The sequence below is a fragment of the Vulpes vulpes genome, chromosome 3 (assembly GCF_048418805.1).
Source record: "Vulpes vulpes isolate BD-2025 chromosome 3, VulVul3, whole genome shotgun sequence".
Lineage (NCBI taxonomy): Eukaryota > Metazoa > Chordata > Mammalia > Carnivora > Canidae > Vulpes > Vulpes vulpes.
Window position 1 is genome coordinate 127,114,439 of NC_132782.1, and position 16,972 is coordinate 127,131,410.

General features: G+C 34.5%; 1 protein-coding gene across 4 annotated transcripts in view; it reads left to right on the top strand.

Annotated features, from left to right (window-relative positions):
• The window catches only part of DPYD (dihydropyrimidine dehydrogenase), a 793,145-nt gene that overhangs the window by 462,713 nt on the left and 313,460 nt on the right, over window positions 1-16,972 (top strand). For all 4 annotated transcript variants that reach the window (XM_072754539.1, XM_072754541.1, XM_072754540.1 and 1 more), the window contains one exon: window positions 10,014-10,178. In XM_072754539.1, the coding sequence (XP_072610640.1) occupies window positions 10,014-10,178 (165 nt within the window). The remainder of the gene's footprint in view (window positions 1-10,013; window positions 10,179-16,972) is intronic.

Consider the following 16,972-nt stretch of genomic DNA (forward strand, 5'->3'; position numbering starts at 1 on the left):
TGCTTATATTTGCTTATATTTTAAATTTTCATGTTAAGTTTGAATTTCTTATTCTTTGATTACACATTCAGTCACTCTTTTATTTTTCAAACATATTAAAGATTTATTTTCAATATCTGATAATCTGTAATCTTTTATGGGTCTGATTTTATAGCTTTGTCTTCCTACTGACTCTGGCTTATATTTTTTTTTTTTCTCACTTGTTTAGCAGAATTCTTCTGAGTTCACTTTCCATGGAAATTTATTTATGGGAATTTTTTTGATACCAAGATAAAAATCCCTCCAGAGAGAGTTTGAGATTGCTTCTCCTAGGTGTCTGTGGACACCATGACCAGGAGCCACCTCCTTTTTTTTTCTTTTCTTTTCTTTTTTTTTTTTTCAGGAGCCACCTTTGAACCAAATTTTCAACTTGAAGTTTTGCAGCCCACACAAGTTTGAAATCTTAAGGGAGACTTCTTTTTTTTTTCATCCATAATTAAGGCTAAATTGGACATTTACCCCACCATTCCCCTCTGGTGGTTTTTTAGACCACAAATTGAGAGCATTGCTTTTTGTTTGTCCTACCTTATGGTTAGGCCCTGACTTTTTCTGCTCTCTCAGGTGTGTATGAGCCATTAGGAATCAGGCTCTAGGCCTCCAGATACCAGCAGACACCACCCTATAGTTAGTTTGTCATTATGAATCTGTTTTGTTGTCATTTTTGATCTCAAAGAAATTTCCTAATTTTGACACCAATTCAGTTGTTCATCTTTTGTTTTTTTCATATCCCTGTCCAGTATTTTTTAATGGCTATACTGTGAGAGTTTTTTCTCATTATCTTGTTAACCATACTGCAGAACTGGAAAACTGTTTGATTCTTTTAGGTACTTCTTACTTAAATAATAGCCATTTCACTTCCAGTGGCTTCTAGAGTAAAACCAGAGGATTTATACAAGTTTTATAAAAAATAAAGTTTTTACAAACATTTATCATTTTCAGTGAAAATTATGCTTTAATACTTGGAGATGATTAGTAATTATTAAAACTGACTCATGCTTACACCTTCACAGCTGCTGTTCTGGGCCTTAAAAGATTTCTTCAAAGCATATCACATGATCATCTTATAAGCAGGCCAGCAGAAATTTCTAAGTTAATTACAGTTTGGCAGAGTGTATCCAAAACCTCTTATCTGAACAGTGAACCCAATAATTTAATCAGTCTGTCTGTTGATTAATCACGTTCTAATCCATCTGATATCAGCTCTGAAAAAGCTCTTCATCTGTTCCTTGTAAAACTTATCTCTGTGAATGCACAGCTGCTGTGAGCTATTGGTATTAATAACTTGAATAGGAGACAGAACACAATGGATTCTCAAAGCCTGCAGAAAAAAGTTTGAACTCCTTAAAACAGTCATTCAGGACTCTCTAATCTGACCCAACTCTACAATCTTCCCATCCTCATTTCCTGTTGCTTTGTCAGTTTCAGGCCATGTACAAGTTAAGGCCAGGTGCCTGAACTCTTTCTATTTTGACTGTTTCTGAAGCTGATGAGCTGATGAATGATTAAATATGTATTTATCAAATACCACATGTCAGATATGTGCTATATTTCACTTAAGATCCTACAACCTCTCTGTCATATAGTGAAGCATATAGTGAAGCCGGTTTGACGGATGAGAAAGTCAAAGAGCAAAACAAATTACTTTTTGGTGTCCTATTTACAAAGTTATAAGCTCTTTGGAAAAGGGCAAGAGGAAAGACAAAAAGCTACACAAGTCTGTGATTGAAAATTTTACTAGTAAAACATAAATAAAATTCAAAAATTTAATCTCCGTACTTGAGCTGTGAGAGATACCAAATCCTCTAGATGTTTGACACCATCTAAGAGGTGGGAGATGTTTGATCCACGTGAGCTCGAGAGAGTATGTGAGTAAAAGTCCTTCCTTGCAACATAGGAGGCATTCAGTATATTTGGTTTCTACTCTTTATTCCCCTCTTTATTCCTAATCAGGTTGTAAATTGTTTTCCTATTCATTGTAGAACACAACCTGTTGTTTCTCCTCTACTGCTACACTCCTACCCATCTTACACAATCAGTTCAGTGCAGTATGAGACTGCAACTGAGTGTAGAGCAGGCTGTCTGTGCAGACAGTCTTCAGCACACCACCATGCTGGAATAACAGAATTGCCAATGTAACCTAAAACATGAGGGAGTTTTTAAAGAGTTCTTACAACTTTGATCTAGTAAGGTTTGGGCCCACAGGAATAGGAAATGGATTGTTATGGTTTATTCAAGACTGTGGGAAGTTTCATTTCATTATATGATAATAATTTTGTCCATTTTTCATCCACTTTCCTAGGTAATTATACTTTATTAATGATCATATGATATTTTTTTCTAAGTTTTCTAAGGTGAACCTAGCAAAGACTAGTCCCAGGGTAGTAGATTCTTAAAGACTCATTTAAAACTATTTGCTTAGCTCTCGATTACTCTATATTTGTTTATATGAGCATATATATGAACCCTTAATTCTACCCTGCTAGATATAGTTAATTAGACAAGGGGCAAATATTAAACCCAAGTGAAACCCATTAGAGTCTCTGCCACCAGAGTAAAACTGGGCCTGTGAGATTACAAGATTTGAGCGTGACTATACGTATACCTTATAAACCAGAACCTGTCAGGGGCTGATGGTTCTATCATATGAACTTGAACTGTAACAGAGGAAGCCCTCTATAGAAAGAGGGAAGAATGAAGAGCTATGAAAAAAGAAGCAGAGAAAAGAGACAGAAAAATTTTGAAATGCATTTTCAGTTATGGGAATTATTCCTTTTCCTTCAAGTAGATATCACATTCCATTTCCGTAAAAAAAAAAAAAAAATTGTTTAAATTGACTTGTTTTTCTTACAACTAAAATTAGTGCTAATTAGTATCACCTGAATCAAATGTTAAGTGGTCACTGATATTATTCATATCACATAAATGTACCTCAATTCTAGTTTTACCTCTAATGCTCACTAGAGCTGGGCAGTAGTGGACAAGTCCCTTTAATTTCTCTAGGCCCTAGTTTTAGTATTAGCAGCATGATGATAGAATCATGAAGATCAAATAGAATGATGTATGTGAAAGATCTGTGCTATAAAAATCTGAATTATTGTTTTTTCTACAATTTCAATGCCAGTATTTCTCTGATAATTTATCTTGTATGTCTAGATAACACTGTTACTCTTGTTTACTGTGTTTTCCATGTGGGTAGACAGATTTAAAGTTCCCGATGACAAAGGGATAAATTTTGTCACAATTTCAGGTTTTTGAGTGCTGTCTTTATATAAGGCACTAGAATGGAAAAATTGATGTATTAAGAAAAAATTCTCAACCTACCCATTCTGACCCTCCAAAACAACCAAGTAGAGATTATTCTGACCATTATAACATTTATTTTGGGGAGTAATCAAATATTAATATACTCAGTTCATGAAGAAAATAAAATGTTAAAGAGTTCTTTTCTTTCATAATAGTGGAGTTGCACTGGAAACTGGGCCACTGTTGAATTTTATTTTACTTTTTGCTATTCCCAGGGTAGCAGTATGCCAGATTTATAATGATAGGACCATATTATGTAACAGGATATTTGTTGTTAGATTTATTTGCAAAATGATTTTCCTCTATTATGGAATAATGTATAGATAAATCCCAGTTAAATAGAAAGTGATTTATTTTAGAAGACAATTTGTCATGGAGTACATTTAATTTTTGAAATTCTAGCTTATAAAACTAATTAGTGAAGAGATTTGTTTGACAAAAACAACCGTTTAGAGCAGAGTTTTGGAAATTAAAAAAAAAAAAAAAAAAAAGGAACAACTTACCCCTAAGATTTAAATGACAGATTTTCAGGTAAACCAATAAAACTTTCTCTGCAGCTCATAACACTATGCACTGTGATACCATAAAGTTCACTAAACAGATTTCTCATTTTGCCATTATGTTTCTGCAGTTCAAGAGTAAAACTTCTTTAAAATTATATATCACTAATACTTTTAGAATCATTCGTACTCCACTGTCCCCAATTCTCCCCTGGCATCCACAGTCCTGAATTATTTTTACATAATCTCTTATTTATATTTGTTCATATAAATAAATATGTTTTACTAAACAGTATGTTGTGTTATTTTGTTTGTTTTAGGGATCATATTCTGTATATTTTTTGACAGTTTACTCTTTTCACTCAACAAATTTTAAGTTAATCTGTTGTGGTACAGTAGCTGTGGCTCACTCTGGAACCTGTATTTTTCATTTTCATTCAACTTTTTTGGATCCCAGTTCTTTTCCTAGCTTTTTTCCAAGACATCGCTGCAAAGTTTCTTTTTCTGTTCATTGAGGCCATTGTGACTATCTTGACCAGTGGTAACCATGGAAACACTATAGGGTTTTTTTTTGGGGGGGGGTGGATAAGAGAAGTCAAGTAACTGAATTTAAACAAGCAAATAGAATCAGCCTGTTTACCATTTAAATCTCTTTACTAACGCTGAAATATCACTAGCATCACTTCAAATGTTAAGGGGTTACTAACATTCAATTTTATAATGGTAGTCACAATATCACATAAAGCAGAGATATCACCTAACGTTTCCTTATCTATAAACATCAATTTTTAGAAATCTGTATATTGTTAACGCACTGAAGATTAGAACTATGGTAATTCATCCTCTGTGTTATAGAGAATGAACTCATTTGTTCTAAATATTCTGAATATGTTTATTTTGTTATATTAACTCCCTTAAGCAATGCTAATATAATTTAGCTATTAAATATTAAAGCAAAATATTATCTTATAAAATCATGCTCAAATTCTAGTTTTCCCAGTTCAAAATCTTTAGTAAGTTACTGCCCAATTATTGAAGCTCTAACTGTACAATCATATAACCAATAATAATTGGTTGTATCCATTTTCAGTCATCTTCCACTTAATTTAACAATTCTAAGAAGTCTTAAGTCAGTGGAGATTTTTTGACAAAGTAGCAAATATGAATGAATTTGGGAAAGAAAACCTAGAATAAAATTTCTATTACTGAGTTATCACTGGGTGGTAATCTTGGAATCTGGGCATTTGGAATATGCTGAATTTTTAAATTGCTAGAATGGCAAAAATTGACTCACTGATAGTTGACAAGCTTTACACAGTAGACATTATGTAATTCGGGGAGTTGTTTAAGGATCTTTCTTCTTTGTTTGAATTAAGGAAAGAGAAAACTGACCTGTTCAGAGAAACACTGCCTATCATAAATCAACAGAAAGGAATAAGCAACCTGTGTTATAAAGTAGATGAAGTTTCTTTTTTTTGATTTTTCTTGCACTTCCTCTTTGACCTTTGTTAGTTTAATCTTTGTTAATTTGATCTTTGAAAATTCTCCCATGGTATATTTAGAGTTTAATATGACATTATAGAAGAGAAAAATAAAATAAGCCTAATGTTAAAATTAATCTTAAGTTACAGTACATGAAGGAAAAATCTCTAATGGCAAAATCTTAGGTTTTAAGTTACCACTAATATGGGGCATTTTAAGAAAGAAGCATTTGCTTGACTGTCCTCCAATTAAATCTTGTCAGTTTATTGACCCTTTCACCATCGTGAGTTGTTGACCTAATTATTATGAGGAAGGTTACTGTGAAAAAGCATATGGCTTAGAATAACTGGACCATTGGGATTTTCCTTACTCAGTATGGGTGCAATTCTTCCATTCTGTGTCTTTTTTTCATTTTATGATCTTAAAAAAAACAAAAACCAAAAATCTAAGCATACCGTGAAGATGTGGGCCTAGTCCTAGTAGGGTTCAAACACAAGAAGCAACTATAGTTGGTTAAGATCCTAATAGGTTCATTGGCTAAGAAATCAAATCCCCAAGGTAGCCATGAATGGACCAGGTTAGGAATTTGCATCCACCAGGCTCAGAAAAGCCCTAAAGTCAGATTGTACTTGAACAAAGTCGTTGTATTTGGATCATAGAGATCAGATTAACCCAGCAAGTTAGGGCCAACAATCAGGGAAATCTTAGAAGCTACAGGGCATTGAAGTTCAAACATACTTCCTGTCATCAAGGCTCTGCAGTAGGCTGATATGAGAAAGGTGGAGTAATGGACAGTCTGTGTCAAGCATACTCCTACCAGGATCTAGCTGTAGTTGGTGGTAGGGAGCTGTAGTCAGAGAAGGGGGTCCCTGAGCTATCAAGGAAAGTCCCCAATTCTACAGTAACAGACTAATAGGAAAGAATCTAAGCAAAGAACCAGTGCCTGAAATTTGAATATAAGTCCAAATCCACATATATGTTCAGCAACAGAATAGGGCCAGCAACAAATCCTATATAGTTCCCATGCCTCAGGACAAGACCCATTCTAGTGCCTAGGGTCTTGGCACTAGGCTTCTCCAAAACACATTATTTGAACTAAAGGCCAGGCTAGAAGCTGGGCATGTAATAGGAAACAAGATAGTTTCTCCTCTTACATACCTTACACTCTAGTGGAAGGTTCAGACAAGAATATAGACAGTCACAATGCAGGTGTTATGAATGCCAATTGGGGGAAGGTATATAATGCTATGGTGGCTTAAGTCAGCTTATTAAGACTTGATGATGTTGGAGAGATCGAAAGGTTCTTCAAAGGGACTGAAGTCTAAGCTAAGTCCTGAAGAATGGGAAGGAACAGGGGTACTGCTAACATTAATTAATGAGTTTTATTCAGTAAGCAAGAGGTGCCACTGAAGTATAAAATGGTTGTTTAAAATAGGTGCCCAGATTTCAGGTTGTACTACAAAGCTGTGGTCATCAAGACAGTGTGGTACTGGCACAAAAACAGACACATAGATCAATGGAACAGAATAGAGAACCCAGAAGTGGACCCTGAAATGTATGGTCATCTAATATTCGATAAAGGAGGAAAGACTATCCATTGGAAGAAAGACAGTCTCTTCAATAAATGGTGCTGGGAAAATTGGACATCCACATGCAGAAGAATGAAACTGGACCACTCTCTTTCACCATACACAAAGATAAACTCAAAATGGATGAGAGATCTAAATGTGAGACAGGAGTCCATCAAAATCATAGAGGAGAACACAGGCAGCACCCTCTTTGAACTCGGCCACAGTAACTTCTTGCAAGATACATCCACAAAGGCAAAAGAAACAAAAGCAAAAATGAACTATTGGGACTTCATCAAGATAAGAAGCTTTTGCACAGCAAAGGATACAGTCAACAAAACTAAAAGACAACCTACAGAATGGGAGAAGATATTTGCAAATGACATATCAGATAAAGGGCTAGTTTCCAAAATCTATAAAGAACTTATTAAACTCAACACCAAAGAAACAAACAATCCAATCATGAAATGGGCAAAAGACATGAAGAGAAATCTCACAGAGGAAGACATGGACATGGCCAACATGCACATGAGAAAATGCTCCGCATCACTTGCCATCAGGGAAATACAAATCAAAACCACAATGAGATACCACCTCACACCAGTGAGAATGGGGAAAATTAACAAGGCAGGAAACAACAAATGTTGGAGAGGATGCGGAGAAAAGGGAACCCTCTTACACTGTTGGTGGGAATGTGAACTGGTGCAGCCACTCTGGAAAACTGTGTGGAGGTTCCTCAAAGAGTTAAAAATAGACCTGCCCTACGACCCAGCAATTGCACTGTTGGGGATTTACCCCAAAGATTCAGATGCAATGAAATGTCGGGACACCTGCACCCTGATGTTTCTATCAGCAATGGCCACAATAGCCAAACTGTGGAAGGAGCCTCGGTGTCCATCGAAAGATGAATGGATAAAGAAGATGTGGTTTATGTATACAATGGAATATTACTCAGCAATTAGAAACGACAAATACCCACCATTTGCTTCAACGTGGATGGAACTGGAGGGTATTATGCTGAGTGAAATAAGTCAATCGGAGAAGGACAAACAGTGTATGTTCTCATTCATTAGGGGAATATGAATAATAGTGAAAGGGAATATAAAGGAAGGGAAAAGAAATGTTGGGAAATATCAGGAAGGGAGACAGAACATAAAGACTCCTAACTCGGGGAAACGAACTAGGGGTGGTGGAAGGGGAGGAGGGCGGGTGTTGGAGGGGAATGGGTGACGGGCACTGAGGTGAACACTTGACGGGATGAGCACTGGGTGTTTTTCTGTATGTTGGTAAATTGAACACCAATAAAAATTAATTTAAAAAATAAAATAAAATAGGTGCCCCTTCATTTGTGGAACTATTCAGTGCCGGGCCATGGGAGTTGATGAACTTAAAGAGGACTCTGTTCACTTCATTGGCCAAGTTTTTCTATGCAGCGCACAACCTGTGGCCTACATTGGATGTATGTAGGTGAAGGGCTTTTAGGATAGGGGGTAGAGCAGAGGAAATGAGGACCTCAAGGCTTAAAGAGTATGGCTCTTCAACATTGGAATATAGAAGAAAACTAGCCTTATTTATTCCTAGAATTGTCTCCTCAGACCATGGCAGTGAAAGAGTACCTACCTGGGTGAGCTGCACAGAAGCCACCTGCAGGGGTGCAAAGCACACATTTAAGCATTTGCCAAGATAGAAATTTGACCCACTAGGCTTGAGCTTCCTGGAGTGATTCAACTTGTCATATTACCCATTATAAGATTGTGGAACACTGTTTCACAATAGCAAATCAAAGTAAGGCTGGTGGTATTGCCCACAATTACAATAGAAGTGGAATGGCTTAATTAGTAAAACATTAACTGGCAGGATTCCTATAAGTAAAAATGTACATATTTAAGGAGGCTTATTGTAACATTTATACCATTTATTTTATAATATACTAATTCGAATGTAAAAGTGAATGTAAATTACCAGAAATTAACATGCAATGTGAAGAAAAGTCCTTTCATCCTCTGCAACTGTAGCATTTGGCAGATTCAGGAATAAATAATCTTTTGTGGCAAGGGTATGCCTTATCAAACATATGCAGATCAGCACTAATTAATGCTAATTAAGGTTTCCTGTCTATCTAGTTGGAAAAACGTCCAAATGTTATGAAATCCAGTTAGTATGCCTATTACGCTAATTGTTTTATATGGGGTGGTTCTTAATTAAAATATGTAAATTGACCTTAATTGCTATATACTAATGGGGGTTCATGTTATCTCACTAAAAGTGACAAGATGGTGAGGAGGGGTACTTAAATGACTAATTCTGATAAATCCTTAACTAAATGACCTTTACTCAAAATTAATTTTAATTGGAAGTTGGCTAAAGAAACATTTTTCTTCTTTGTTTCTTTTTAGTTTTTAGTAACGTAAGAATGTTACTCTTCTTTGTTAATACAGCTTTAGAAGCAGTTGTGCATTGTTAATTACACTTAACAAGCGAGTTAATTTGACTGTTTACTGTTTATAGTTATCAGGAAGTTATTGATATCCTCATTTCAGTCTTGGGAGAACTGAGTTCTCATTGAATGTGAATTTATAGTTAGAATCCTGTAGGTAAGCTGAGTGACCCCCATTTGTTAGAGTATGCGTTAAAGTTTGATGAGCCAGTAGTAGTAATATATACTCCTTGGCTGATTTACGTTGGAATTAATTTTTAAGAAAAATATTTTTTTCTTTACAAAACATTAGTTTTTATTGCAGTTAAAATTTCATTGGAGGTATTTGGGTTAAATAGACTGAAATGATATTCTTATATTTCACTCAGGTTTTTATTTATTATTTAATTGCAAACAAATTAAAATATGTATGCCCCAAACCTGTGTAAATTAATTTGCATATCTATATTTTATTATGCTAACCTTACAATTATAGGTGGTAATTTAAATAAAGCTAACAAATATTGTACTCTTTCATTTTGAAGTGGTTTATGTTCATGTGTAATTTAAAATATATTTTAAAAATTCTTCTGTAAAAATGTGAGAAAGACTTCGTAAAATATTATCATATGGCAACGAGCAGGGAATAAAGATTGTAGTTTTTGTTTGTCAAAAGGAGACCCAATATCTTTACTCTTTTATCAGGACATCGTGACAAATGTTTCACCTAGAATCATCCGGGGGACTACCTCTGGCCCCATGTATGGCCCTGGACAAAGCTCCTTCCTGAATATTGAGCTCATCAGTGAAAAAACGGCTGCATATTGGTGTCAAAGTGTCACTGAACTAAAAGCTGACTTTCCAGACAATGTAAGTGTGATTTAACGTCTAAAACAAAAGAATTGGCATAAGTTGGTGAATGTTTATTTAAACATCCAATTCATAGGCTTATAAATATTAATGTGTATAATATATTTTATTAAAGAATCTGCCAGTTGCTTTGCTGATGCATAGAAAGATAAAAAAGAAAGAAAAGCTCAAGAACTCATAAAAATCTGCACAATGTGAGGCTTTGTTATAAATGGGTGCTATGCAGATGGAAGAAGTATCTACATAAGCAGGAGGAAGAGAAATGAAATACTCATTTTATTGAGTTGATTTTCACTGTATGTGGCTAGTATTTATGAAGGTGATGACCTTAGGAAGAAATTGCAGACTATAAATCAAGTTAAATATAAACCTGAGGCATAAGCAGAATATCTTCGTTTACACTGTATTTGTATTTTTTCAGTAGAAAATAATTTACCAAATAATTTTAATACCTTTATACTAAATGAATCGCTGTTTTTTTTTTTTTTATGAAGCCCTTTCTTAAAAGTACTGTGCACAATGATCACACATGTTTCATTTCTTTATGGATTTTTACATGTTGCCAGGAGATGGTATTTTCTCTTCAGTAGATGGTTAGAGTTGTCCTTGATGTCATTCATCCATTCTTCCTCCCCTTCCCTCACCTCAATGCACATAATGCATACACACACACACACACACACACACACAAACAAAAAAAAGACACTCATTCTTCCTCCACCCTCTCATTTACTTTCCTAGGGCTGGTGATGGATGGAAGTTGAGGTTTGAGCAATGTGTATCTTTATGTTGTAGAAAAGATTCAAAGACAAATTGGAATGGCTTAAGAATAAAATAATAATATTTTGAATTCTAATGAAATTTGTGGATGTTTTCCCACAGATGGATAAATTAGAAAATCTTAACAAAGAGACTTTTGCTGTCATACTATTGTCTAACCTACCAAGTTTTTGTTTCTGTTTCTTATGTTTTAAAAAAGTCCTAATTGTTTCACAGTTTTCTTGCATTGAAACAAAATATAGATGCAGAGAATATAATTCACCTTCCTCAAGTTAAACCCTCAAATATGAAGGGAGCTATCAAGACTCATATGAAATCTATAGCTTCTGTTCATTAGGAATTTTTCACTTTCTAAAAATGATGTTGCAAATCATGTCTATGTTCACATTATAAAATCAACTGTAATAACAGTTATGTTGGGTTATTTGTTTTTTAAAGGACCCAAAGCTTATGGGAAACTTTGCTCATTATGACAAGGACAAAAAGTCAACCATAAGAATTATTAATATATTTTTAACATGGCCTAGAGCCTTAAGTATTATACTAGCTACTGACCATGTAATAACCTAATAACGAAAAGTTTGAGCTCTTATAATATTAAACTATGCTTCTTACTATGATAAATGCCTTATATATTTTAACACTCAGTCTTTAAATAATCTTATAAGATAGGTACTGTTACTTCCCCATTACACAGAGAGGAAACACAGAAGTTAAGTAGCATGCCCAGGGTTACACGGCTATTACAATGGTCCTTCCTCATCCACAGTTACTGTTTTCGTGGTTTTAGTTACCAATAGTCAACCAGGGTCCAAAAGCAGATGATTTTGCATCTCATGTATGCTTGGAAATTCAGTAGTTGCTTAAAGCTATGTCACAGTGCTTTTGTTATTCACCTCACTTCATCTCATCATGTAAGCATTTTCTCATCTCACATCATCACAAGAAGAAGACTGAAGACAGTACAATATGGTATTTTGAGAGAGAGAAAGATCATATTTTTTTGAGAAAGATCATATTCACACAACTTTTACTACAGTATGTTGTTATAATTATTCTATTTTATTATTGGTTATTGTTAATCTCTTATTGTGCCCAATTTATAAACTAAACCTTTATTGTAGATATGTATATATAGGAAAAAGTATTGAATTTAGAGGGTTCAGTGCTACTCATGGTTTCAAGTATTCACTGGGGGTCTTCGCACATATCCCCCATGGATCAGGGGGGATTATTACAATGAAGCCAGAATTTGAACTTGAAACTTGCTTTTTAGCATCTGTGTTCCTGCCTAATGACAGAGATTTTTTAATGCATCTACTGCAGTATCATTTCAGGCCTTTAAAATTTCAATATTACTTTTGAATGCAACATAAGAATACTATGAATATCATTACTCCAAATATTGTATTTAGATAAGCCAATGTATCTGAAAAAAAAAAAAGTTTTCCTGGAAGAGAACTCCTACCAATGGCTTGTCTTTAGTTCCATCTACCCTCTTCTGGGCAGGAGTGAAATGTTAAATAATGGCCTCCAATAAATGATAGTAAGTAGACAAGAAAGCTGAGATGAAACCACTCACTTTGTAATTCCACAAGCAAGTAGAAAGAAGACGTACATTTAACTGTTCTTTTCAATTTCCCTGAAAACAATTTGCTTCTCCTGTAATGCTTTTTTCTACTGAGAAAACAATGCATGCATTTATTTTTCTAATTCTTACACCATTTCAATTATACTCATTATTCTTTTTCTATATTCTTAGAACTAGTCTCTAACATTTTTATTCCCCATATCAAAGACAACATTTTAAATACAATTAAAATGGCATTCCCATTTGAACCCCTAGAAATAATGTGTTGCACCTAGATATTGCCATGCTGAGACTAGAATATCCCCTACTGTTTTGGAATTACTCTGATGCCAAACCCAATGAGCTGAATGAAAGAAGGTGACCCTTCATTTTCCAAGTTTAATTATCACTCTCACTGGAGTTTTCCCACATCATTCTCAAGTGCGTGGCTGCCACCTTTAATGACAGAGATCGGATAATTCAACCCACTGTGGCAGCTTCTAAGCAAGGGCTAACTTTTCTGAAAAAGAAATTATCCTGGGGTTTGTGGGGAAGGGATGTAGGTCAGCTGATATCAGCAGCTAGTATCTCTCTTTCTAGAGAGTCTAGGCACCAGTTGACCATGAACTGGAAGAGACAGCAGGAAGAACACCTTGAATAGAAAAACATCGAGACCCCTGAAATACATTGTAAGGGCTTGTCTCTTCACTATCACACAGTTGCAGCAAAGCCCACACTTAGACTAGACTTCTGCCCAGCTTTCAAGGTTTCCTTTTATTTATCTGTGAATTAAATTTGGCACACGGATCATTGTAGTGATGATTATTACTAACTAAGAGGTTTTTTTTGTTCCTAAGCTGAGATTTTTCAATGCTTATTATGAAATGTACTGTATAATTAGGGCTTACAGAAATCAATTTTAAGTGAATCCTTTCATTCCCATTGCAAAAGCCTTAGAAACAGTATATTTTAGGCTTTGAAAAAAAATTTTACCAAAAAATACATGCTGCATTTTGTCTGAATGCACTGAATTAGCAAACAATGACTGACATTTTCTATCATTTGTGGCAGCTAAAGTAAGAGTTAGGCAAAAGATAGGGATTTAGCAGTGAATTAGCTGGTGAAGATAGAAAAGGGAGTGATGGCTTTGTTAGAGAAATTAATAAAGGAAGAACAATTGATATGTAAATATACTTCTGTTAGAATACACCTCATTCTACTGAAACCCTTTCTCAGTTCATTACTGAGAAATCAGCATTGCCCACATGAAGTCCAAAATGATTCCAAAGTTGTTGTTCTTCATCAGCATTCCTGAAAGTGGTTTCCTGACCAATAGCCTCAAAATACAAAGTTTTTAACTTTGTATGGAATCCTTATACACCCTTGTGAAGCCTAAAAGCCTTTCTTCAGAATGTTTTTGAATGTGTAAAACCCAATTCAATAGTTTGCAAAGGATGCCCATTGCATTAAAATAGAATGCTAAACTTATTTTTAAAAATACGATATAGTAATGCATGTTCCTCTGTAACAAGTCACTAAAAACACAGCCTTGTGGCAGATCTAATAACTACTGCAATTTTGACATATAATGGTGACTATCAATGACACCTTGAGATATCTGTAACAACAGTATTATGATTTTCTGTGGCTTCTGTTGGTGCAAAGTTACAGGTTGATAGTACTACTGTGGTTCATTGTATTCATGAGGAAATGCCAAATTTCAGCAGGAGGTTAGTGAAAATAAAGATCTAAGTTTTTTCCCATCCTACTTCATTAATTTCTTGTATTCTATTGACTACGGACACAGCTTCAGAATCTATGTCCTGTGGTTCTCAATTCTGAGTGCATATTAGAATCACTTGGGGAGCTTCAGAAAAGCTATTTATGGTTAGGCCCTGTCCTAGTTCAGTCCTTTCAGAAATTCTGGCATGGATAGAATGAATATATATCCCTCTGTGTATGCGTATGTGTATGTGTGTGTGTGTGTTTGTGAGTGTGTTTTATTTAGTTCCTCAATTAATTCTACTGCATGTAAAAGCAGCATCATTCATAATCCTTGACATACATCATTAAATATTTATAAAAGTCCTGTATCAGAACTTGAGAGCCTTTTATAGGTGCTGGAACTGTACTATGAGCTTTATGTATCTGTGAAGCAGAGTTTTTCCTCAGTTTATAGATGAGGAAACTGACGTTTTGAAATATTGCATTGCACAGGGCACTTGTGTCACACAGCTAGTAAGTGAGGTCACTTTCCATTACACCTTGAGGTATTTCACTTGGCTCTAAAGAACCTGAAGAATTAAGAGTAATAATTTATTTCAGTCCTCCCTTACCCACCCACTCAGATGGGTCAATTATATTGAACTCTCTTAACCACAGATTCTCAAATATAAAATAAAATCTTTTTATTGGACAAAGAAATAAGTCTGTCTTCAGCCAACCATTATTTTGTCATTAGTCCCAGCACAGGACATTTTATAGCTCAGTACTTACTGCTTTGCAGGGATGTAGCTGACTTTACACAAACAATGTTTGTGTTTACACAAACAATGTCAGTGACTTTGCAGGGATGTAGCTGATTTTACACAAACAATGTTTGTTTGTTTACACAAACAATGTCAGAGACTCAGCAAGTACTGGTTTGGTTTGAACTGTTAATTGGTCCCATTTTAAGTTATGTATTTGAAAATAGGGAGTCAGGAGATTCAGTTGGATCTATGTTTCCGCAAAGCAAGGAAGATGCTCACTGCTTGTTCAGTGGATATTCATCACCCTATAACTCCTTCAGTCTTCTTATAGGCACTGTGAAGGGTGACTCAGCAGAAGCAGGCTTTCTTTTCTTTGGATTATTTATGATTAAGTTTTACTCATTAGAAATAAGGGGATTTTGTTACCCCCTACTCAGTCCATTTAGAAAGATAAAATTTAGTTACAGTCAAAACTATAATACATATGTTGTCAGTCCAACAGTCACCAGTACAGGGTTGGGTTTTTTTATCTTTTTTTTTTTTTTTTGCTTTCATTTTTTATTAAACCATTGCTTTCTTATCACAGAGATTATAAAACATAAACATCACCTTGACCCTTTCCCCCTCATATCCTGAAGAGGATGTTCACCAACAGAAATGTAAGCATTTCTGCACTGGAGGGATTCCTTCTTTGCTCCCTCTGGAATTTTTTCAGCTTGTCAAGTCTCTGTTTCTGTCAACTTTACACATTCCCAGGTTGATTTATTTTAAATAAATTAGGAAACTGCTAGAGCAGGTATTGAAGGGAAAGCTAGCATATCCCCAGGAAACTCCTTTCCTTCTATACACCATGAACTCTAGAGGACATAGATACTTCCCAACTTCCTTTCTTTGCTAAAGTACAGGAGAGTTATCTGATGACATTGCTTTATTGATTTTTTAAAAGATCGATATAGCCAACAAAAAATAAAATAAAATGAATCATAATAGTAATTGAAATTTAAAAAGTTAGGTGGATGGAAGTAAAGCAATCCGCATCCAATTATACTAACAAGTATCTGTTTTCACTTTCTAATAGAGTCTAAGAGCTAAAGGCATGAGGTTTAAACTCAGGATGAGTTTGAATCTCAGCATATCCTCTGACTTGCTGTTTATTGGCACTCACAACCTCAACATCCTCATCTGTTCAATAACAATAACTATTATCAGAGGTTGTATAGATTAAGTAAGATATTATATGTAACATGTTTGACACATTGCAATTATTCACCATTATAAATTGTATTGCATAGAATATCTTTATGCATTTAGCTTTTATTGCTACTTAAAATAATAATTAGTGTTCATGAAATATTCTAAAGGATTTCTAAGTCAAAGGTAATAGTATATTTTTAGCTGTTGAAGTATATTGCCAGTCGATTTTCAAAGTATTTGTAAACAGTTCATATAAAAGTCACCATTTTAGAAAAAATTACCAACTAAAAAATTAAAAACTCACTAAATATGCTTTTTGGTGACCTGAACCTGAGTTTATTATACATTATATAGAATGTAAAGTCTGATTCTTTGTTCAGTGTTTTATTCATTATACTTCTGTGCTTTAATGTCATTCATTCTTTTGACTTAGTTTCCAATTAAAACAAGATTTAAATGAGTTATTTTTTTAGTATCAGCATAGAAACAAAGAAAATTTAAAATATATTTAATTCCTCGAAGCAAGAGTAGCCAAAATGAATCAGAATACATAATATAATTCATAGTTCTGTGATTAGTTTCTGGCCAAGTGTTTTTGGGGGGCTTTTTTTTTTTTTTTTAGATAGGATATGTCTAGTTCCTTAAAAGAAAGCATTAGGTGTCATTTAGGTAGAGTTATGGGGACTTGATTTACCATCCCAACTGAAATAGCAACATAAAAAAATTATAAAATATATGTAACAATAGTTTTTAAAACTTGAAACATCAGTCAATAAAGG